This window comes from Photinus pyralis, unplaced genomic scaffold (genome assembly GCF_008802855.1).
Source record: "Photinus pyralis isolate 1611_PpyrPB1 unplaced genomic scaffold, Ppyr1.3 Ppyr1.4_LG10, whole genome shotgun sequence".
In the NCBI taxonomy this organism is placed as follows: Eukaryota; Metazoa; Arthropoda; class Insecta; order Coleoptera; family Lampyridae; genus Photinus; species Photinus pyralis.
In genome coordinates, this window is record NW_022170250.1 from 10,063,873 (window position 1) to 10,089,393 (window position 25,521).

A 25,521-nucleotide genomic window follows, 5' to 3' on the forward strand; every position below is an offset into this window, starting at 1 on the left:
GCGGCGCGTAATCGCGATTGGGTAATCGGCGGGGCGATCGAACGCTCGCGAGTCCGGCCCTGCATGTCCGCCTTTAGCCGGCGAGAGATGGCGCCACCGATTGTTTATAATTAAAAGTGTTAATTGCACAAATATTTACTTTGCAAATATACTGTATCAACAGATTGTAACTTAAAAACGTAATCTGTCACCGTTAACGACAATCAGCGCGCTCCTTTGATAGGTGGAAATGGTAGGAAGTCGAGAATTATGTGTTCGCGGGGTGTGGGGGGGTGAGTCAGCTGATCGCTTTCCCACATTTACTGCAGATTGTTCGTCGTTGTTGTGGTTTTTCGCGTTTTAGTCGAGTGCGGTTTTAAATTGATTTCTCACGCCCGCGGGGGGCCATCATTTCGAAGAGGACGAGTGGAGTGCTCAATGTAAGTACCGCATTTGAATTGTGTCATCGCTAAAAGTAGATGTTCTAATGCCATTTAGCTGCAGGTATTGTTAGAAATAAGTGGTCGGAAGTGGGTAAGTGTTCCACTGTTCCAGTTAGCTAGACGGAGGTAATTGCGCTATGATAGTTCTCGTGCCCTGTAGGATTTATCGTAGGCAAGTCCCGGTGTTATGGCCACTAATCTGGAAAGGTCAAGGAGGATTGTGCATACAGTCTGGCGAAAGCGTTTTTAATGTGTACCATTTTATCTGCTTTGTATATACGGGGCCTGGTGATTTTTGTGTTTTAAAATGTTCTTTCAATTGACCAATCTCATAGTCATGATATACAGGGTGGGTTTTCTCAATTGGACCAAAGTGCAGTGTGTGGAAGAGCGGTTTCATGCAACAATTAAAACTAAGGTCATTTAGACACTGTGGTATGGCCTTCACTAACAGCCCTTTTGAAACACTTTGTATATTGTAATGTGATAAAGCTCACTATACATAGGGTGAGTCTCAGTTTCGTGCTAGCATTCAATATTAGGACTATTGAGATGTTGTTTGTGGACAGGTACGTATGAGTTTTACTGAAATTAGCGACCCTTTTGAAACACTTTGTATATTATAATGTGGGGACAAATCTTACAAACACAATATACAGGGTGAGTTTTATCAATTGTACCAAAGTCTAGTGTATGGATGAGCGGTTTCGTGCTAGTAGTCAAGATTAGGACCACGGACATATGTTGACAGGTACGTATGTCATTCACTTTTGAAATACATACCTTGTATATTATAATTTTGTAACAAGTCTCATAATTACGATATACAGGGTGACTTTTCTTATTTGTACCAAAGTCTAGTGTGGGGAAGAGCGGTTTTGGCTAACAATCAAAATTAGGACCATTTAATTAATTACTAAGTCAAATTTACACTGACAAGTTTTGAAGCATGCGAGGTTCTCTCCTAAGTGCATCATCAGTGAGCAAAATATGCTCTAATTAAGAAGAAAAACCAACTTAATGCCTAATTATGACCTTTAAATATCACTAATTAATTACCAAAACAAATTTTGACCATTCTATTGCCCTTTCAAGTTTGGATCAGCTCTTGGATTTCATGAATACTAATCGAGTCATTTAATTAGCTTTTAATTAATTAGCAAATTAACATTTGCTATGTTTTTCCTCCAAAACGCTTTGCAACAATGCCGCAATATCCTGAAATACAACCACGCCCACGTTTTTTTAGGAGACTTATTTCGATTATTTCTGGGAATTATGTGGAATTTGGACTTTATTTTGATTAATTAATTGATTTCGCGCTCTAATTCCGCGGTTTAATTCGCGGGATCAATCAAGGTCAATTAAATTGATTTGGGTTGTCTCTTTAATACGCGGATTTTATTAATTTAATTATTTCTTTGAAATAAAAATTAATCACGGATTTAATAATTAATTTAATTATCTCTTCGAAATTAGGCTTTGATTTTGATAAGTACTGAATAGATAAGGGTTCTGCACGAGGTTCTGCACTTACATATAACGTTTTTGCCAGTTGTTTTCCTAATTTTTTAGAGTCACGCGCCAGTGTTAACGCGTCGGCGGACAGTCGAATACTTAACAGGAATGAGGAAGTATTTCTTTACAATGCAATTAGGGAAGTGATTTCCAAAATGTCCATTAACCTAGCAGAGCAAGGTCAGCAGAACACAATCAAACATTGCATAATTAGGTGCTAATTAAGTGCCCTATTCCCGAATTAAATGCTCCTTTTTTTTTTTAAATTATTACCTGTTCTGCCAGGTTCATATGAACTCGTTAGACCACTACCTTAAAAACCCAAGAAAATGAAAAGTGAACTAAAACTAATTAGGTGCTAATTAAGTGTCCTATTCCCGAAATAAATGTTCCTTTTTTAATTATGAACTTGCCAGAACATGTAATAATTTTTAAAAGAAAGGAGCATTTAATTCGGAGATAGGGCTCTTAATTAGCACCTAATTATAGTTAGTTCACTTTTCATTTTCTTGGTTTTTAGAGTTAGTGCTCTGATGAGTTCATATGCACCTGGCAGAACATGTAATAATTTAAAAAAAATGAGCCTTTAATTCGAGAATAGGGCACTTAATTAGCACCTAATTATAGTTAGTTCACTATTCATTTTCTTGGGTTTTAAAGGTAGTGTTCTACTTAGTTCATATGAACCTGGCAGAACATGTAATAATTAAAAAAAAGGAACATTTAATTCGGGAATAGGGCACTTAATTAGCACCTAATTATGCAATATATTTGATTGTGTTCCGCAGACCTTGCTCTACTAGGTTCATGGACATATTTCCAAACGCATTCTAAAAACAAATTAACCTATGTAAAATGCAGTGAGGTAAAGCTCTCAATGGTGTTTTTTGTATGGCGCGAATTAAGTTAATCAGCCAATTAGTGCGCGAAATAAATTAATTGAAAGTCGAAAAAATTATTCAAAATTCCCAGAAATAATCGAAAAACAGTCCCCAAAAACACCCTCGAATTTAATTGGATTGACCCCGCGAGTTAAAACGGAAATAAAATCTAAGATGGCGGAAAAAGTGGGTCCATTCTACTAATAAAGGCACGTTAAATGCTTAATTATTGAGACACTTAATTAATTAACTTTTGTTGTCTCTTTCGCTCTATCATATTTTACAACAAACAGCGGGACCCTCCCTTGAACACAAATTATGTGTGTGAACTGTGGAAGAGTCATAATTAGGACTATTTTGAAATACCTTGTATATTAAAATGATTAGCCCAGTTTTATGCAGTGAGCAAGGAAAAGATGCATAATTAGCACTTAATTAATTTCTGGAGCAACGTTTGCTCTCTCTCTTTCGCCCTGTCAAGGTTTAGAGCAGCGCTGTTTTCTTTTAATTCGCGATTCAGTGAGACCTTTGGTGGCAGCGTATTGTAATTACTATTGGTGGGATAAGGCCGCCATTTTGTTTATTTACAATGGCTGTAAAAGTAAATACATTTTCAAAAATTTCATTTGTAGTCAATGTAATTACACCTTAAAAAGCAATGATAGTTTAAAACACCACATTTTGTCTCTTTACTTTCAAAAATTTTAAATGTGATCAGTGCAATTAGGTCTGCCACAAATAAGAAACATTTAAATCGTCATTTATTAAAGCACGAGACATCCAAGAATATCTAATGTTTAAATTGTGGTCAGTGTAATTATGGCACGAAAAATAAGACTGTTTTGAAGCATAATCGACGTAAGGGAATGTCGGCGAGGTGTAAAGTTGTACGAGTGCGCTAGATATTAAGTGGTGATCACTTTATTTGTAAATAGAACATTACGCGTTCAGGCTAATTCAAGACAGCCTCGAGTTCTGAAAAAGGCCTTTCAGGTAGGATAGGATTAAGGGGTATATTTTCCAGTCTCAAAAACGGTAGGATAAATTCAAGTACAATTTCACATAGAATTACCCAATGTTGACAAACCGCTCCCACCAATACACGCCATTTGTAAATTAAATCAGCGCCTCTAGCGTTAATCTGAATCGCGAATTATCAGTTGGAAAAACCCTGTAAGTAATGCACGAAAAAAGAAAGTTGTATACTCAATTAGCATTCATTTATTTTGCTTATGACGAACTTTAGAGCAGCGTGCATTTAATTAGCACTTCATTAATTGTTCGTGGAATAAACAATTTTGAAGTGCAAGCGTACAGTGGAAAAAATTAGCACTTGCAATAACGCATATCCTTGTCACACGCAGCTTGTGATTTTTGCAATTGTACCGGGTGTTCCAATTTCTACGTCCTTGATGAACTTTTTTTATTTGATTGGGAAACTGTATTTGCATTCTCGGCCTACTTTTTCAATTATCTGGTCGTTTCGATCACAAATACTAACGTGGCAACAGCGCATTTTCGAAATTTGCACTGTTGCCACTTAGATCAAACTGAATGGAACACCCTGTAGACCCACATCCAGTTGATAAGTTGTCGGATTTATTTCCCCTTGCTAATTTAATAGGGGAATCTGCAAAGAGGGAGCGTTTTTATTGGTTAATCGTTTTCCCTGTTAGCTAACTGGCACTTGAACTAGGTGGCATAAAATTATCTCGCATCTTACTATCACGTGATTTTTTTATTTACAGCTTTTTGAGCATCATCTGGCTCAGTCGGTCGACCTTGTTCGTTTCGATAAATTAGAATTTGCGGTCCGCGTGTTCGGCGATGACGTAACGTGTTTTTGGAAGCTGAGAATTTCGCCATGGACGCCGACGATCGATCCCTGAGTTCCGGAATTTCGATTCCGCAATGGATGAAGAATAAAATGACCGAAAACAGGTAAGCGAAAGAGCTGGGCGCGTCGCGACGCGCGAGACGGCGGGAAAGGTGCTCGCGCGTGACTGTGTTTCACGTGCTACCCGGAGGTTATTTTTGCGTTCCACATTCCACGAAGTACTCACCACGTGAGAAACGCGCCTCGAGTGATTAGCGTCACTTTTTTTTAATCTCCGCTTTATTTTTTGACCTCCGCTGGAGGTAAACATCGGACTGTCAATATTTTTATCTACAGCGCGTTTTGCAATCTATTTCAGTATGGCGAAATGTCAAATATTATTGTTAGATACTGTCCCCCTAGCGACATGGCACAAGAAGTTACCTAACAATCAAAATACTACATTTCAAAAAAGCGAGTTCGACATAAATTCCGTAGTATTTTCGCTTTACTTTTGGAAAGCGATTCATGGAACCACTGTTTGTTTATATTATGACTAAAGGTCCGCAAACGCTTCGATACCGATCTACAGGGTGTTTGAATTTCACGATTAATTTATACGTGCACGAATTTTCAATTTTAGAAATTATTTTTAATTTCACTGTAAAGGACGTAGAAGGAACATGAATGAAAAAGGTAGGAGCAGTACAGAAGGATGAAGGGGAGGACGGGGAGCAGGACGGAAGAGAGCGCATAGAAGAAACAAAGGGACAGAGGAGTCTAAGAAATGCGTGAATATAGTGTGAAAGAGAGTTGTAGTAAAAGGTTATATGAAACATTGTTTTACAGTGTTTGAATGTTTAAAACAAAACTTAAAAATGATAAAGAATTAAAATTTAAGCATTTTATTATACCGACGCTTTCGCGGCTTAACGCGTAATGCCCTACTCCAAAAAGAAATACGCCCCAGTTGCTGCATACCAATGGAATCCCTTCCTTTTCACCAACCACATCTTTAGAAGAGCAAATGTAGAAGAATAGTAAAATTAAAGGACCCCCCCCCCCCCCCCCCCCTCACAACACTCACAACTGCAGGAGGGGTGAAAAACTGAACAAAAACGCTAGATGTCGTGTGCAAAAAAAAAAAGAAAAGGAAAGTAATACAGGAGTGAAGTGGATGGAAGAAGGATAGAAAAGAAAGTGGAAGAGTCGTAAAGAACTCATTAAAAGCCTATGTAAAAAGTCGAAATCGTTAAAATTTCCAAACAAAAACCGAAGAAAAAAATTGTGAATTGTTCGTTTTTTGAGCTGTACCTAGAACTACCTTTACAAATAAATTGATAGCAAAATGGGCACTTGCAGGTGGCATTTTTGAACTCTTCGTTTCTAAACGATAAAAAATGTTTATCAAAAAATTGGAATGTTTGTTTTTTTTTACTAAAATCGACCCTGAACCACGAAATTAACTGAATGTTGATGAGGTCCCTAAATGACATTGAGATTAATATTGAAAAAAAAAATGGATTACTTTAAACGGAAATTGACAGGAACAATCCATTGTAACAAGTCGAACATGTTTATCTACAGAACTAGAGACGATGAGTTAAAATGTCAAACATTTTTACTAACCTACAAGTTGAGATTATCGAAATATTGGTCCTTTTTTGAACCGAATCAAATTTCTTTTCGCTTTGTTGCACCTTTTAGAATACTCCAACGACACTTAAAAACAACCGAAACTACATTTAATATGCCATCCTTTTAAATCGTTGGAATCTTTTTTTATTTTTTTAAATACTTTTTTTGAATTTTTTTCGATTTTATTTGAATCACTTGAATCTTTTGTGATTATCACTTCTGGTGCGTCTAAAAAATAGCATATTAAATTCTCTTTTCAAAAATATAACACCAGAGATGATATTCAAAAAATATTCAAGTGATTCAAACTTCGAAAAAAATTTAAAAAGATTAAAAGTATTTTAAAAATTTAAAAAAAGGTACGAATGATTTTAAAAAAATCAAAATAAAACAATTTTTGAAAATATAATATTCCATTTTTTAGATTAAAGTATATTTACAGGGCGTTCCATTTAAAAAACTGAGGTTAGGTCCGACAATTTTTTACCTGACAGATTATCGGGATATTGGTCCATTTTTGCACCTAATAAAATTTCTTTTCGCTTTGTTTCACCTTTTAAAATATTCCGACACTTAAAACAACCGAAACTACATTTAATCTGCCATCCTTTTAAATCGTTGGAATCATTTTTAAATACTTTTTTTGAATTTTTTTCGATTTTATTTGAATCACTTGAACCTTTTTTGATTATCACTTCTGGTGCGTCTAAAAAATAGCATATTAAATTCTCTTTTCAAAAATATAACACCAGAGATGATATTCAAAAAATATTCAAGTGATTCAAACAACAATTAAAAAAATTAAAATTAAAAAATGTTTGAAAAGATAATATAACATGCTATTTTTTAGATTAAAATATGTTTACAGGGTGTTCCATTTAAAAAACTGAGGTTAGGTCCGACAATTTTTTTACCTGACTGAGATTATCGAGATATTGGTCAATTTTTGAACCGAATCAAATTTTTTTTCGCTTTGTTTTACCTTTTAGAATATTCCAACGACACTTAAAACAACCGAAACTACATTTAATATGCCATCCTTTTAAATCGTTGGAATCTTTTTTAAATACTTTTTTTCGATTTTATTTGAATCACTTGAACCTTTTTTGATTATAATTTCTGGAGTCTGAAAAATAGCATATTAAATTCTGTTTTCAAAAATATAACACAGCAGAGATGATATTCAAAAAATATTCGTGATTCAAACAACTTAAAAAAAATTTAAAAAGATTAAAAAGTATTTTAAAAATTTAAAAAAAGGTACGAATGATTTTCAAAAAGTTAAAATATTTTTGAAAAGATAATACAATATGCTATTTTTTAGATTAAAATATATTTACAGGTGTTCCATTTAAAAAACTGAGGTTAGGTCCGACAACTTTTTTACCTGACTGAGATTATCGAATATTGGTCCATTTTTGAACCGAATCAAATTTCTTTTCGCTTTGTTTCACCTTTTAGAATATTCCAACGACACTTAAAACAACCGAAACTACATTTAATATGCCATCCTTTTAAATCGTTGGAATCTTTTTTAAATACTTTTTAAATTCTGTTTTCAAAAATATAACACAGCAGAGATGATATTCAAAAAATATTCGTGATTCAAACAACTTAAAAAAAATTTAAAAAGATTAAAAAGTATTTTAAAAATTTAAAAAAAGGTACGAATGATTTTCAAAAAGTTAAAATATTTTTGAAAAGATAATACAATATGCTATTTTTTAGATTAAAATATATTTACAGGGCGTTCCATTTAAAAAACTGAGGTTAGGTCCGACAACTTTTTTACCTGCCTGAAATTATCGAAATATTGGTCCATTTTTGAACCGAATCAAATTTCTTTTCGCTTTGTTTCACCTTTTAGAATATTCCAACGACACTTAAAACAACCGAAACTACATTTAATATCTTTTTTAAATACTTTTTTAATCGAAAGAAATTCGATTCGGTTCAAACAAGGACCAATATTTAATTTTTACTGCTTTTGTTGTTCTATTTTTTTTCTCCGATCGTGCAATCGATTTTGTTTGTTCCCTATTACATTGACTACTTAGCAGCAAAAATATGCAAAAATATGCCATTTGGTGCCTTGAGATCGCTGCATTGCAAAATTGTCTTATTATGACTTAAGGATTCGCCTAAATTGTACCTTTCGATATTTTATTATACGGTTTCAGGTCTGCATATTTTTGCATATTTATATGGTTGTTGGTATCTGCACCTTAAATATGCAAATGTATCCCCATTGTTTATAAGACTATTTACTGGGTAATTTTTATTATTGCTCCAGGATTAGGAAATGTCACAGAACTCCAGTTGTTTCTGAATAACATGTTTACTCTTGTGACCTCGCGCAGACCGGCAACTTCTGTTTACAAAAATATGCACGTTATGAAATTTTAACGTCAAAGCGTTATTTTTAGTACTTTCACTGGTGTCATTTGCCCCCCGTGTTGTTTTTAGCTTCAAGTCGAAATCGCGTGGCGAGTGTTTACATCTGAAAATATCGAAATCAATCTGAAGGATTGGCAAATATTCGAGAAGTTTCAAGATCAAGATTGGTACCGAATCTTGTTTTGCTGGCGATTTGAGAAAAACACCCTTGAACTTGACAATTCAAAATCATCCCTAAAATTGCGCAAACAAAGGAATTGACGCACGTCTTTCGAAAACAATGTATGCGTGGGGGATTTCATCAATGATGACAATAAATTTATTTGCATTCCGATACAACCCATTGGGATTGGTCGCCTCCGTGGGTGTGTGCTAAAGTAGTAGGGATAAAAAAATTCGATCGCTACGTCACAATCGTTAGATATAAAACACAAAGCGCTCCGATGGTGTGACGTAATGCGCACCGTAGATGTTTTGCGGATTGGTGAACGTAAAAATCGATCTTGATATCACCGAGTGAAAGTGTGCCAATTTTCGTGGTGAGCCGCGATGGCGAAGACAATGATCTTTAGGTAAAATACCTTTAATGTGCTTGGGTGATTTTAACGCCGTTTTCGCTTTTTAAAAAAAAAGTGATGTAAATCGAGATTACTTCAGCTCGCGATTGTTTGGCAATGTTGGAAGGTTATCTTCGACTTTGAGACTTGCCGCGAATTTCGAAATATTTGCGTCAGCGAGTTTTCAGAAAAATACATTTGATAGCACGTACTTTTTTCAAGGTTAAGGTTAACAATAGCGCTGACTGAGAATAATATTTTGCTACTATGGTGATTTAACTGAGATAAGCTGTGTGTAGTGTTTGTTTTGGATTGGACACACCTCTTTGTTCTAACTGATGTCATACATTTGCCAAAACAATACAATAAACTCTTGCTCTACCAGCGTAATCCAGTATGGATCTATTTATTCTTTGGGCTATACTAAATTCGACGTTTTCAATGTTAATAATTTTGGATGCCATTCGGGTTGGTGAATGCACCTTTTTTGTTTGAACCGAATTTCCGCTTAGATAAGTCGCGCCTGTTCCCAGCGCCGATTTATTACAATTCATTGTTTTTCTCTACGTGAAAAGGGGCATACTATCTCGACTGTTTGCTATAAATAGCCAGATGAGATAAGATCTATCATGTACCAATTTTTCTAAAGTCATGGTATGAGTACCGTATATCTTTTCCAAATTGTAATACAATACAATATTGATAAAGTTCCTTTCGAAACATGGGGGAAGAATATTGGTGTGTAAATTTTCTCTGATTACCAGGAGAACAGAACATGACATCTTTTTGTACGCCTGGGGAACATGTTCCAACACCTTGTTTTCGTTTAAAGTTTTGCATCTGTGAATCAGGGAAATATAATGCGCGAGGAGGAGGTTTAGCATTTTTTTTTTAATTTTCTTTTGCTAAGTATTAGCCGTATCAGGGTAGCGGAATAGATGAGCACGTCTTTTTCCATGCTCATCACTTCATTTTTGCTTAAACGGTTGTACTTTTGCATCTTTGTTTTTGTTTCTGCCCCTAATACACGAAGTGCCTGTACGAAAAATATTGTTTTCTCCCACGACCTACCAGGAGAACAGAATAGGTGTGGTCTTCGCTTTAACGTATTTTGTATCAGGAGAATATCATGTACTAGGATGTGTTTCGGCTTCTAACACACGAAGTACCTGTACGAAAAATATTGTTTTCTCCCACTACCTACCAGGAGAACAGAATAGGCGAGGTCTTCGCTTTAACGTATTTTGTATCAGGAGAATATCATGTACTAGGATGTGTTTCTGCTCCTAACACACGAAGTACCTGCACGAAAAATATTGTTTTCTCCCACTACCTACCAGGAGAACAGAATAGGTGAGGTCTTCGCTTCAACGTATTTTGTATCAGGAAAATATCATGTACCAGTATGTATTTCGGCTCCTAATACACGAAGTACCTGTACGAAAAATATTGTTTTCTCCCACTACCTACCAGGAGAACAGAATAGGCGAGGTCTTCGCTTTAACGTATTTTGTATCAGGAGAATATCATGTACTAGGATGTGTTTCTGCTCCTAACACACGAAGTACCTGCACGAAAAATATTGTTTTCTCCCACTACCTACCAGGAGAACAGAATAGGTGAGGTCTTCGCTTCAACGTATTTTGTATCAGGAAAATATCATGTACCAGTATGTATTTCGGCTCCTAATACACGAAGTACCTGTACGAAAAATATTGTTTTCTCCCACTACCTACCAGGAGAACAGAATAGGCGAGGTCTTCGCTTTAACGTATTTTGTATCAGGAGAATATCATGTACTAGGATGTGTTTCTGCTCCTAACACACGAAGTACCTGCACGAAAAATATTGTTTTCTCCCACTACCTACCAGGAGAACAGAATAGGTGAGGTCTTCGCTTCAACGTATTTTGTATCAGGAAAATATCATGTACCAGTATGTATTTCGGCTCCTAATACACGAAGTACCTGTACGAAAAATATTGTTTTCTCCCACTACCTACCAGGAGAACAGAATAGGCGAGGTCTTCGCTTTAACGTATTTTGTATCAGGAGAATATCATGTACTAGGATGCGTTTCTGCTCCTAACACACGAAGTACCTGTACGAAAAATATTGTTTTCTCCCACTATACCTACCAGTAGAACAGAATAGGTGAGGTCTTCGCTTTAACGTATTTTGTATCAGGGGAATATCATGTACTAGGATGTGTTTCTGCTCCTAACACACGAAGTACCTGTAGGAAAAATATTGTTTTCTCCCACTACCTACCAGGAGAACAGAATAGGTGAGGTCTTCGCTTTAACGTATTTTGTATCAGGAGAATATCATGTACTAGGATGTGTTTCTGCTCCTAACACACGAAGTACCTGTACGAAAAATGTTGTTTTCTCCCGCTATACCTACCAGTAGAACAGAATAGGTGAGGTCTTCGCTTTAACGTATTATGTATCAGGAGAACATCATGTACTAGGATGTGTTTCTGATCCTAACACACGAAGTACCTGTACGAAAAATATTGTTTTCTCCCACTATACCTACCAGTAGAACAGAATAGGTGAGGTCTTCGCTTTAACGTATTTTGTATCAGGAGAATATCATGTACCAGTATGTGTTTCGGCTCCTAAAACACGAAGTACATGCACGAAAAATATTGTTTTCTCCCACTACCTACCAGTAGAACAGAATAGGTGAGGTCTTCGCTTTAACGTATTATGTATCAGGAGAATATCATGTACTAGGATGTGTTTCTGCTCCTGACACACGAAGTACATGCACGAAAAATATTGTTTTCTCCCACTACCTACCAGGAGAACAGAATAGGTGAGGTCTTCGCTTTAACGTATTTTGTATCAGGAGAATATCATGTACTAGGATGTGTTTCTGCTCCTAACACACGAAGTACCTGTACGAAAAATATTGTTTTCTCCCACTACCTACCAGGAGAACAGAATAGGTGAGGTCTTCGCTTTAACGTATTTTGTATCAGGAGAATATCATGTACTAGGATGTGTTTCTGCTCCTAACACACGAAGTACCTGTACGAAAAATGTTGTTTTCTCCCGCTATACCTACCAGTAGGACAGAATAGGTGAGGTCTTCGCTTTAACGTATTATGTATCAGGAGAATATCATGTACTAGGATGTGTTTCTGCTCCTGACACACGAAGTACCTGTACGAAAAATATTGTTTTCTCCCACTACCAACCAGGAGAACAGAATAGGTGAGGTCTTCGCTTTAACGTATTTTATATCCAGAGAATATCATGTACTAGGATGTGTTTCGGCTCCTAATAGACGGATTCGACAGAATCGATGAGCACGCCTTTTTTTTTACTTTGTTTAAACCTTTCCAACTGTTGTATCAGGACACTATAATGAATGGAGTCTCAAGCAGAGCCTCCGGCTCGCTCGGCGTTCGTAGACACAGCTTGGTCAAATTTTTTGTGCCATTTAACACTATGTCTACGAATTCAGAGCGAGCTCACCCCTCTTCATCTCTTTCTCTCACCTTCTTTCACCTCATCTTTGTGCTCTGTTGTCAACTCTTCCTCATCTGCTCCATCCTCGCCTCCCTTCTCTCCAGATTTTCCAAATGTACATTACCTAGCACCCGCTTCTCATCTTTGCTTGACATGACTTTCGACATTTAACCACGCCTTCTTGTTTTATCATCTCTGTTCTTCCCTACTCGTTTTTTAACCTTTCTTTGTTCTCCTTATCTTTTCTATTCTTCAATCCCTTAACTCGCGTTTTCGTTTTTCTCCTAGTCGACTCCTTTCCCTTTTTCAGCCACATTTTCACATAGTCCCACCTGCTTCTCTCCTGATACTGCATCCTTCCTGGTTTCTGATCTGTTACCCTGCTCCTCTCTTCTCCCTCTTTCTCTCTCCATTTTCAATTTCTTTGTCTTCTTCACTTCACTTGTCCATTATTTTCTCTTGTTCCTTTCTTCCATTTCATTACCTTCTCCCTCTCCTGCCATGTATCCTCTATATGTTTTAACCATTTTCTCCAACCTCAGTCTCTGCTTTCGACTTTCTTGTTTTTTTGTCTTGTTTCTCTCCTCACATTCCCTTCTCTTATGCAACATCTTCCTCTTTCTCGTCTTTCTATTTTTAATTTACTCTCTTCATCGAGATTTTCTGTTTTTCATGCGTTTCTCATTCATTTTTCTCCTTCTATTCCTTCCGCTCCTTTCTACTCCACCTGTTTCCTTTTTTAGTCTTCTACTACACTTTGTTTGTGTAGGAAGATCACTATTCCTTTCATATGATCCTTTATTCTCTTCATCCTAATTTTCGTTCTATATTCTTTACTTTCCCTTTCTATACCCTTTTCTCTTGCTCACCATCTTCCCACTGTCAACCTCCTTCCGCATTACTCTTTCTTTCCATACCATTATCTACTTTTTTATCCACTGTCTTCGTCGTCTTATTCCCCTTGCACTCTCGTCTTAGTTTCTTCATCTCTTCCATCCTTTCCATTCGCTATTTCGACCACATCTTCCTCTCCTTTCCATTTTTACGTTTCTCTTCTTTCTTTTTTATTATGCTAGGTCACAGTTTTTTCTCGTTCGCTCTCTATCTTCTTTTCCCTTCTGCTTTTCTTCCTCAACACTCCTCTTCCTCTCCTTGTCTTTTATATTGCCTTGTTGGGTAATACTTACTTGGCTCCTTTTACTCCCACTATGTATTCCCCACCTCCTCCTCTTCCACATATCATTTTTAGCGCATTTTTTAAGAATTAAAAGCAGTGTGCTATTGTGTGGTTTTGTCCGTCCGTCCGTCCGGACCCACTTCTACCGTTTTGAACTACTTTTAGGGGAATGGTCCTAGAGTTCTGGAATTTTTTGCAGTAGGTAGCCCATACCTTGAAGGTGTGCCAGACGGCCATCAAATTTCGCTGTCTAAAAGGCGCCCCCCCCCCCCCACGAATTATTGCCTGAGATGCTGTTTAAAACGTGCATAACTTTTACATACGAAACCATTGGTCTCAGATTTTGGCATACGCATGCCTTTAGTGTCAAGTTAAACTTTAGAAAATGGGGAATGGGGGGGGGGTAAACACATGTTCCACCCTTCATGGTATTCTAATGAAAGGTCTTATCGAAATAAATTGGTTTGTACAAACTACAGCTTTCCCGTGCGACACTTTTTCCAGATCAGTGAGCGACGGGACCTGAGGGGACGGGGTGAGGAGGGGGGAATTCCTTTTTTTTCTCATTGTATTCTAATTAAAGGTCTCAACGAAAGGAACCGTTTTCTACCAACCACCGCTCTTCTTTTTGTTCTCTTATCAAAGTACGGGGAGAAGGGGTAAGGGAAGGGGGGGGAGTGGAACTAGTTTTATCCTTCATTGTACTCTAATGAAAAGTCTCAACGAAAGGAATTAGTTTCTACCAACCATAGCCCTCCTCTGTATGTTTTTCTATTTTTCATCCCTCCGACATCACGATCCTTCCCCACGCCTCTTTCTTTTGTCTCCTTTTTTCTCCCTCTCACATCCTTCAATTTTTTTCCATCGGCTTCTTTCTCTTCCTCCTTTCTCTTTCATTCTTTTTTTCATGTTTTGTCGCCACTCGTCTTTTCCCGCTTTCTCTAACCAGACTGCTCGCTCTGTCCACTTTTGCACTCGTAACTTCTTTTTGTGTTGTGTTTCTTTTCTCCGTTTGTCAATATTTCTTCTTTGGGTAAAATGGTCAACCGTTCAAATAAGGTCTTTTTCATCTCTCCTATCATCTACCTCTTCGTTGTCTTCTCTCTATCATCAATGACCTCCTCCGAATCTTCATGTTTTTTTATTTATTTCTCCCTCTCCTTCATCTACATGTTCCGTTTCATTTTCTCCATTCTCATTTTCATTTCTTCATTCGAATTTTCTGATATCTTTTCTGTTCCTCTTGCCATATTGTCCTCCCCGTTTTTCTTCTTTCCATTCCACGTTCATTTTTTACGTAGCTTATCTCGTAGCTTATACCTTGAAGGTGTGCCAGACGGTTATCAAATTTCGCTGTCTCAAAGAGGGGGGGGGGGGCATAAATTATTTTTTGAGATGCTGTTTTGAATGTGAATGTGAAACGTGAAACCAACTGGTCTCAGAATTTGCATACGCACGCCTTTAGTGATGCCAAGTAAAATGTTTGAAAGAAAATGGGGGGGGTGAACCCCACGTGGGGGGGGGGATTAATTAGCTTTCATGGTATTCTAATTAAAGGTCTCAACAAAAGGAACTGTTTTATAGCAACCGTTCTTTTTCTAATTCCTTATGAACACAGTCAGATTGGAGAGGGGGAGGGGGGGGGGTTAGAACTGGTTTTATCGTTCATGGTAATCTAATGAAAGATCTCAACAAAGGCTGATTGGGACGCCTTTAAGAGATCTCGAAAACGGTTTGTCAGAGGTAAGTACCCACAAAGGCAAAATAATTTGCCTGGACGAGACATATCTATTGGTCATGTTAAAACTTTCGGTGCAAACGCAGAACGGAGTGTCGGAGGAGTGTACTCTCAAAGGGCAGACAGAACGTCTAGACGAGAGAGATCTACCGGCGATGTAAAAACTTAATTGTGAATATCTCGAACGAACATGTTGTGTATCAAGAGAATATGATGTGTGAGAAGGTGTTTCTGCACCTAATACGTGGAGTATCAGTTTGAAAATTGAATTGCCCTGTTGTATAGTGTCTGAGCGGTAATTTCTGCTCTTAATATACTGAGTATCGGGTCAATTCAAAAGCTCGGAAACTCTTACAACGATTGTATCAGGGGTATCAGGCGAGGAGGTGGTTCTACTCCTAATAAATGGAAAATCTTGCTAGGAGGATGTGTCTTTCTATTCTCAAGAGATATGATCAAGCACATCGATTTAATGTATTTTATTTTTTGTATCAGGAGAGTATGTGCTGCCAGCGGCTAATTTTGCTCCTAATACACTGGCATCTGTTAGCAAAATTGTAACTTTTTTCTGGCTACCAGGGTATTTAACCTTTAAGGGACACTTTTTCAAGTATCTCGCCTGTCCACTCCGGCCCTGCGCGATTACCTTCGATCAGGGCGCCTGACCCTGGCGACAGTAGACAATTAAGGTGGCTTTCGTTATCGCGCAAAACCAAATTAGGTAAACTTCAAGGTTTTTACGCAAATTGTCATTAATATTAATTAGGGGAATACTGTTAAAAAAACAAAGTCATGCCTATTATTTACATACAATTCCTCATTACAGATTTGACTTGGACCAAAACACGATTTCGCCCCCCAGCAACGACGACAGCTTTCTGTACATCGGCTATCCCCAACTGGCAAAGAAGCTTCAGGCCGCCGCCGACACGAAACCGAACGTCTCAAACTGCACAATTGACTACGACAATCACACGGCTCCGTGCAAGCAATACATCGTAAACCCGGGCTGTAAGTACCCTCCCCCCCCCTCGCGCCTCTCAGCCTCTCACCCCCCAATTTTCTAATTGCAGACGTCCCTTCGGCGGTGAAGAACAAACCGAAAGACGTCAAAATCAAGTCCAACGGCACGGATGACGGTTTCAAAGGCGAGGGCGCCGCGTGCGGAAGCTCCGTGGTGAGGGTCGCCCATCAGATGGTCTCCGGCAAGTATCCCATCAACCAGACGGCGATGGTCGACGCCGATCCCCTCCGACCGAAGAGCTTCGCGCCGTCGCGACGAAGAGGCAGCAAATCGCTACCCGCCTCCCCCCTCACCTCGCCGCAGACCTCGCCGAAGGGCAGGCGCCGGCTGACCGTAAACAAGTATTTCACAGGCCCGTTCGTCGACGCCGACAGCCAGCCGAACAGTTGGATTCTGCAGGGACTTTTGAGTAAACGCGAAATGTCGATGTCGGTCGAGCAGATACCGGAGGAGAGCGTCAAGAGTGATATTTTAAAGGCGATCTCCTCGCTTAACGTTCACGAAACTAAACCTAGTGTTAGCAGTGCGAAGAAGGAGTTTAACGCGAAACCTTCCGAGTATCGGGAGATGAACTTTTGGTCCCCCACTACTATGTAGTTTTTAAAGTGTTGGTGATAACTTTGGACATTTTGCAGAGACGGGTAGCGAATAGTTTATTTTATTATAAAATACTAAATTAGTATATTTAAATAAAAGACCCTTAATTTCTTAAGTAAAAGCCGAGTTTCCATATTTTCCGATCCTCCAAATCCGAAACATTCAAAATTACAAAAAAAAAACCTTCCTAGTTCCCATGCATTAAATGAAAGAGAATATTTTGCTGACAGTTTTCTTTATCGCAATTTCGCCGAGTACCTTTCTTTATACGTTGTGGCAGTGTGTGGGGTGCGGTAAGATGTTTATGGAATTTGCTGAATAGCACGCCGTATATAAATACTGGTGTCTTTTACTAACTTTTATTTCTATACGATTATGTGAAGATCCATAGGCGTACTTTAACTTAACGAAAACTATAACACACTTTTTCTATGATAGGTATCTCAAATTGGCACGACTCTTTCGTCTTGACTCCTCGGATGTCAAAACAAGACTCTTAATTAATGCAGAATTAATCCTCTCTCCCTAAGTCTCTATACTAAGCTATCTTAAAACGCCTATTTCATGGTGGAATAGAAATGGCGGAGATACGCTGTTAATTTTCATTATAACAAATATAAATTCAATGATATGATGAAGACAACAAATAAAGCTCGTTGAACTCCAATTGACGAAATAAAAACTTTAATGGGACATAAGGAATATTATTGAAACCATGACAATCTTTGCATTTTTCAATGGAATAAAATCGGAAAAAATTTACGTAAAATTATCGCTATAGTTACCAAGGTCTCCTTTGCGTTCCCCCCCTCCCCCCTCAATTTTCTTCAAGAAACCGCTATCCACGCCTGTGGACCTGGCACTGGTTCTCTCTATATAGCGATCCCAGTTGATTCTTCTCGGATATATCTATGATCAGATGGCGACATCATACAAAATTAGCGCGTTTCCAACGACACTAAGCACTGCCTAATCAGACGCCGTTTGCTGCTTTACATCTGATTAGTTATGGGGGCGCTTCACGCACTCTCCGAAAAGGGGGTAGAATCTTTGGTCTGTATTTTTTAAATGGGCGGGGTTTCAGCCAAGTTTTTCTACCAAGCCAACACACTATACACTCCGGATTCGAACCACGCAGACCGTCTTTTTACAAAGACACGCCCAAATCGCCATCGTGGTCTTCACCTATTGCCCACCGTTTATTACCATCCAAACCGATGGATGGCGCCCAATCCGGTACCAGAACAGAGACCGGCCGAGTCCACTCCCGCCCAGCAAGTCACTGAAGATACAGAGGACTTGCTGTCTGTGAAAGAGGCCGACTATTTTCCTTGAAGAAATGCTTTAGAGGCCTTTATCGACTGCTCGTGATTTAATTTTGAGGCTTATCTTAATAGAAAAGGTCTATAAAGGCTCTTTTTGGAGACACTTTTTTAAAGACACAACTGGGACCTTTTCCAGGCTGTCTATTTTCCTTAAAAAACATACCTATTTAGAGTATAGACACATTTATCGATCACCCATGGTTTAATTTTGAGGGTTTTTTAAAATAGATGAGTTTTTTAAAGGTTATTTAGGGCTTTGAAGTCCCTTTGGAGACATTCTTAAAGAATCAATGGGGACTTTGCCCAGGCCGATCTACTTTCTACTGCTCGTGATCTAATTTTGAGGGTTTAGGCGAATAAAAAAGGATTTTGAGGTTATTTAGAGCCTTGAGAGCTATTAAAGATTCAACTGGGATCTTTTCCAGGCCGAAGGGAATATCTTTTGAGACACTTTAGTAACATTTATCACGGGAGGAGTTATCCAAATGGAAGGGATGCTTTTGAGGGTTTTTAGTGCTTTGACGGCCCTTTGGAGACATTTAAATTATCTGTCCTTTCGGTTGTGATTTGGCTATTCTGTTTCCGCCCTCATTATTTCGACAAGCACGTTTTAGTTCAACACGTGAAATGGTGAAATCCATGCGGTTCTAATTGCATCATCTTTAAATATTGTTCTTTGGGGTTGTGGGATTTCTCCGGCCTGGAGGATATAATTTGGATTTTATTAATACGTGAGTTGACTGGTATTTTTACCTTTTGCCATTGGAGTTTCGAACCGACTTATAAGTCAATCGTTGCGGCAAAATCATTTATTGATTGGAGGTAGGTTAAAGGGGTTATTATATGTGGTTATTTTCAGGGTTTTTACCTATAGCTTCAAATTTTATTTACATTTACATCGATCTAATTACGGTTATCAATGCCAGGTTCTTATCTAAATAACTGCGTGCGGCTATTTCGTTGTGGAAGTTATGCGAAATCGAAGGCTAATCTGTAATCTCAACGCGTAGATAAGGAGTTGGGTCAGCTGGAATTAAAATACCTCCCATGGGATACACCTTGTAATGACTGGGCTCAGTAACAACATTTTCAGTGGTGAAGCTAAGTATCCTAGGCGAGTAACTACTAGATTTCATGGCTTTTACCCAGAAAAGTGTAGTACCCGCTACCCAATTTCAGTAAATCTGGTTGAACGGATGCGAAATCATTCAAATGCTTCATGGGGGAGCAGCATTCTCCTCTACGTTGGACTCCTGAGGCGTACAAGGTCGACATTTACTCAACGTCTTATTCCAGAAATTTTCTGGTAAAAGCTCGATTGCCACTTTTCGAGAAATCGGACGCGACCATGACTCGTTAAAGGTGATAAAGGCACGAGTACTCAGAGTAGTGGGAGACCCAGGGCGTAGCCATCCCTGCCTAGTTAATTTGGTATCGGAAAAATAAAATTAAATTCTGCGTATTGTAGTGAACATTCCAGAAATTACGATAGACATCGAGGCGCCATGGAAGATTATAGTAATCGGCGATAAAGAACGACGGCGGATGTGACGTAATCTTTCCCGGAACTGTGACGTGTTTTGTTTTAGAACATTCGAACAGACTTGCAAATACTCGAGAACACTTTATAAGCAAATCGCGTTTTAAGACAGTTCCAACTTCGATGCGCTTGAGTTACGTTATAAATTGCAAGTGATAAATAATAATCGGCTATATAAGTGTTAGCAGCTATGAAACCTATCTATTACTGGAATTAAAATACCGAAGTTAGTAATTAATTGGATAATTCCTCTTCAAGGAACTTTACGCGGACAATTATAACAACAACCTTTGCAAAAGCGTTAAACATCCTCATTCGTTCGTAAATCAGTAAATGCCCCCTGCACACGTGTAAGGCGACGGAGTGGCGCCCGGTGGTCTCCTCCGGCCCTCTGACCCTTGGGATTTAGGTTAGTTGCTGAGGTTTTCGCTTCTTGGTCCAGGCGGGTAAGGCGCGCGCACATCTTTGCAACACACCTGCATCTCTTATCAGCGATAAAACACGTGCGTTAATTAAATTTCGCCCGATAAAAAAACACTTCTTATCGCAAACAACCAGATGTAACCTCATCTAAATTGAACACTGAAATACAAATTCAAGTGAACCATCAGGTTTACACAACAATTTTTTTACATACAGGGTGGCCCAACATTATTGATGGTGCTGAAGTCAAAATAACCTCTATATGATGTAGTTTACACAACTATACATAAAGACTATGCACACTAAAAAAAACCATGGAATAGTTGGCTACAGGCAACCAACTCTCCACGTATTTTCCCGAAGTTCTGCAAACGTCACGTGTGTTTTTGTGATGACGACACCACGAACTTTGCCGAACGCGTGTTAAACTAATTTTGTGTTTATTTTAAAAGAGAAAGCGTCGAGAGGATCTCAAAAATTCGCAAAAAATTCGAGAAGGGTTTTTAAACGAATTGCTCGGCTCCCTGGCATCGTAAAAATCCGGAACATGACATGAAACATCGTGATAAAATAGCGCACTTCCAATGACACTAAACGCAGCCTAATCAGACGCCGTTTGCTGCAGCACATCCGATTGGCTACCGATAATTATACTTACTTAATTGGCCGGATTGAAATTCCAAAATTCGGTAGTCCCCTTGTTGGTCAAGCGAGAGGTCGGCTTATCTATACGTGCGTTGCATGGCCTTGCTTGCTTCAATCCTGGTTTTAAATTAGCATCGCAAAACTAAAATCGCCTAATAATTAATAAACGAAACGGAAATCTCTAAATTTTTCTCTTTCCAAATGACGAGAGGTTTCGGACGTTAAAAACCCGACGGGAACGGTTAGAAAAGTAATAAACTGTTGTTTATTTTACTATCGGCGGATGAAAACGGTGTTACTCATTAAACCAATTAATTTTACATTTCACCGTCACCTGGAATATAAATGTCTAGAAGTTACGGTTTTTAGTAATGAAGCGCTTGTTCGATTTTATCCATGTGCATTCATTAACGTGGGTAGATTCCCTATTAGAAAACGGGTGCGTCGTTACTGAATTGTGTTTAGTCTCAGTCTTAGCATCGATGTGTATGTGATAAATAGTGAAATCCGCGCTTGCAATTTGGAAAATTGGATAGTGGAACGCCTTGCGCAATACAATCGGACCTTTTGTATCGCCAGTTAAAATTTGGTTACTCACTGAAAGTGAATAGTTAACGAATTTGAATTCGGAACAAACCGTGCTTCGGGTTTCTCGAATTTTAATAGTTTGGTTTACTTACTGAAATAATTTACCAATGTTCCGCGGTATGGAAATGTCCAAAATTACCCTTACAACTTGTGGTTTTGTCAGTTAACAAAAGCGCGAATTAATTGTCTTTAACCTTTTTACCGGTTGCCTTTTTAATAATTTCTATTAACACCCCGTATACAGAAGAGAGGAGCACAGTTTTGATTGACAAACTTACAAACGTAACTAGCCATTGCAAATATAGCGCAATGAACGTTTTGCACCTTGGACCTGAACGCTTTCGTGGTACAATTTGTTAATCCGATAATACTACGAAACGAATTTGTTCGCATCCGCACCATTCACTGTTGAAATTTATATCAGCCGGTTGATCGACTCCGCTACGTAATTAAGTTCCTGTATTTTCGTAGGCCTCGACCACTTATTAGTTGTAACGGAAAATCGTGACGAATCTAAAAAACACCCCCGACAATAACTTTAGTCGAAATTGGTGGTACAAATTTTCCCGATTGTTTTATATGATGCGGTTATCGATCAATTAAAAACAAATCTTCACGCGGTCTCAAAAATGGCGCACATGATTCGCCTTGACGAAGAATTTTCGCGTCGAAAAATCGCCGCGCTTACGTTACGTAGGTTTGCCTCAAAAGAATGCCTTTCTCCCACCCGATTTTTACTTAATGTTCTCGTCGAACTCGAATGATGAAACGGCAAATCCAAAAGTTCTCTTTCTTTCATGTACATGTAGATGTATAGCAGAATCTCCGCTCCTCATTCTCCCTCACGGCGGTTTAGAAACGGCAACACTGCCGACTTCCATATCTTCGAATAAACAAAGCTTATAGGGTTATATCAACGCGCTTTCTCGCATACTAGTTCCGTTCTCTTTCTTTATGAAGCCGGTCACGTATAAAATTTCCTCGTGGTTTAATTTTGAGGATTTATCTAAGCAGATGAGTGGATAGTATCATACAACTTCCACTGATGTACACATTTTTTAGAGCTGGCAACCGCGCGACTTTTTTACAAGAAGGAGAAATCCCCCATTGTTACCTCTCAGGGGCGAGATTCTGCTAACACAAAAACTTTTCGGTTTAGAATCTATGCGCGATATGAGTTTCGATTCACTAATTTCCACATGTTCCGTATTTTAAACGTTGAATTTGTTCCTTTTTGGCATTGATTGAGAAGACTTTGATAACATGTTCCTTGAAGTTGGAATTAAGCCAACTCAAACAGAATGTCATGGTCGTATCGCTAAAGCCGTCATGGTGCCATAAAAGTCAAATTACATCATGGCTCATTTCAGCCTGTGCGCTTTACTTGCTCTTAATTATAAGTTTTCGTAACACTTAGATATTTGTATTGAAATTCATGTCAAGTACTTCTCCTCTCGACAAACCCAAGCGTTTGAAGACTGCGACCATATCATAATTGCCCCATTAGCGTAATCTAAGATTTGACAACCTCAGTCCAGTTTTTCGAACGCATGTTGTGCGTTGGCTAATTATTCAAGCTAATTTTCATAATTTCGTTAGGCGCCCGTACAACAATGCCACCTTTATCTCCTTCTGATATCGTTAAGCATATACACTTGTGGTTTTAATTAAAATCGTCCCCAATGTCTCGACTTGGCTACCTATATATAGAGTCATAAGCAAAATGGAAATGGAACATTTAAGTCCAATTAGCTTCCGAGTTAAGATGTACCACGCAGTTTTTTTCCTTTTTTTGACTTACCTCGGCGAATTCGCAGCGGAAAGCAGGTATGATCTACTTTGTCTTTGTTTAACGTAGTACGTAGGTAAAGAATCTGTTTGAAAATGAAAGTTGCGAGATTTCACTTGCGTGCGATAAATATGCACTAATTGCGGGATGTGGTTTTTTAATCTTTACGAAATTGCGTAGTTTGCGGGAGAACATGAGGAGGAGGAGGTGTACTGACCTTTTTGATAGTTTCTTAAGTACCTACTTTATGATATCAGGATGTCATAGAGGTGATTAATCCTTAGGTACCCAGTTTTTGTGCTCTTCAGACAAATATTTTTGTAGTAACGCTTGCGATCATTCTTTGAGACAATTCAATCAGGAGAACATGATATGCCAAATTCATTAATTGAGTTACATTGATTACCAGTCAAATGGCACTAAGGATTTTTGTGCTGGCCTTACTCGTTTTAGAGTAGTTTTAGCCGATTTGAGAAGGTGCTCTAAGGTTTAGTGCGGTTTCAGCTCCTATCCCCGTCGAGGTTATTTAGCCTTTGCCCGGCAGCAGCCTCGCATCCACTTAGAATGTGTTCAGATGCCTCAACTGTCTGTCCACAAAGTCTGCATGTGGCCTCCGCCGCTGAAACAATCTTATGTAGATGGTATGGCCTGTGAGCAGCCCTGTAATGGACCAGAGATCCTTCCTGTTGAGGGCTGAAGCTTCCATAGCTTTTAGTAACGTGGCGTGGCCGTGAAGAATAATTTGGCCTGTCGCTGTCCTAATACCTTCTGCCAGTAATCTCCTCCCACTGGTGTAGGGTTTCTCTTATGTGACTTCTGTGCAGTCCCATTGGCTTCCGCCGGGCCAGTTCATCTGCCATCCACCATAGTGCGATACGGTTGTCATCAGTTGCCAATTTCTTTGGATTGCAGATGCCCTCCCAGACCATTTTTGAGTCGTAGGTACGGGCTACTAACGCCTTCAGTGTAGCTTAACTGTCTGTGACGATATCTCTTTTTGTCTCCATGCTACTCATTTTTTGCTTTATGAGGGTGAAAGACCCCTCTTTTTGTTTTGAACCGTCTTATGTACCACTTTTTGTGTAAGGTTTATACTGTATGGTGCCCCTAGGTCGGTGCTTTATCGGCATTATGTGGGGTGGGGTTTCGGTCACCTCTTGTAGACAATCCTCCCCAAGAATTACTATAGATGTCCCATCTAAGGTTCCCCGGTTTGAACCTTTTGGTTCGGTGCAGTGCTGTAGCGCTTCCCAAGGCCTGGCAGGTGCTCATGACTCCTTTTTTTTAAAGGAAGATTCAATTGCATTTTCCCAAAGAGTGCAAGGGCAATAGAGAAAGAATTATTGAGACTTTCCTTGCCAAGGTTACTGCTGGGGGGTATTCCATACCCCCCCAGACCCCCCGGTAGTACGTTCTTCTTAGTAGTTTCACTTATAAAACCCTCATGATAGGTTTTAGCAAAGCACAGTCGTATCTTGGTTCTAAGTTTTGCGGTCTTTTTTTAAAAAATTATCATTAAACGTAGTACCGGGGTGCTTGTGGGGGTACGGAATACCCCCTTGTATACGAAGATTTAATTAAATTTTCCCAAAGTCTACCATGAGGGTGCAAGGGCAATATAAAGAGAGAATTATCGAAACTTTCCTTGGCAAGGTTACTTAAAATTCAAAGGGCTGTAACTTTTGAACTAGTAGCCCAATCTTGGAACTGTTTGAAATTGTGGATTCTACAGGCCACATTCTATAAGGAAAATTTTTTTCCGGGTCGATCTGAGACAATTTTTTTTTCGGGCCTAAAAAAAAAAGCAGTGTATAACCTTCCTTTTTAGCCAAAAATCGACTGCACCAAAATTTCTCGGGAAAACCCTCTTTCTTATTAATTTTGGTGCGTAGAATCCAATTGGTACTTTTTCGATCAGACTTCTCAATCAAAAGTTATGGACTAGAAACCAATTTCGAAAGAAAA

At 38.7% G+C, this 25,521-nt stretch overlaps 2 protein-coding genes across 6 annotated transcripts in view; one reads left to right on the top strand and one right to left on the bottom strand.

Moving 5' to 3' along the window:
- Positions 1–25,521, bottom strand: part of LOC116162064 (probable cation-transporting ATPase 13A3) — a 280,669-nt gene that overhangs the window by 155,931 nt on the left and 99,217 nt on the right. The window lies entirely within an intron of this gene.
- LOC116162075 lies at positions 271–17,367 on the top strand. Of its 2 annotated transcripts, XM_031475606.1 has the most exons (4): positions 271–419; positions 4,570–4,762; positions 16,452–16,636; positions 16,699–17,367. In XM_031475606.1, the coding sequence occupies exons 2-4, from the start codon at positions 4,686–4,688 to the stop codon at positions 17,244–17,246; spliced, it is 810 nt and encodes a 269-aa protein (XP_031331466.1). In that variant the 5' UTR covers positions 271–419; positions 4,570–4,685; the 3' UTR covers positions 17,247–17,367. The 2 variants fall into 2 exon arrangements, with proteins under 2 accessions (XP_031331466.1, XP_031331467.1); XM_031475607.1 differs by lacking the exons at positions 271–419; positions 4,570–4,762 and adding an exon at positions 9,089–9,244.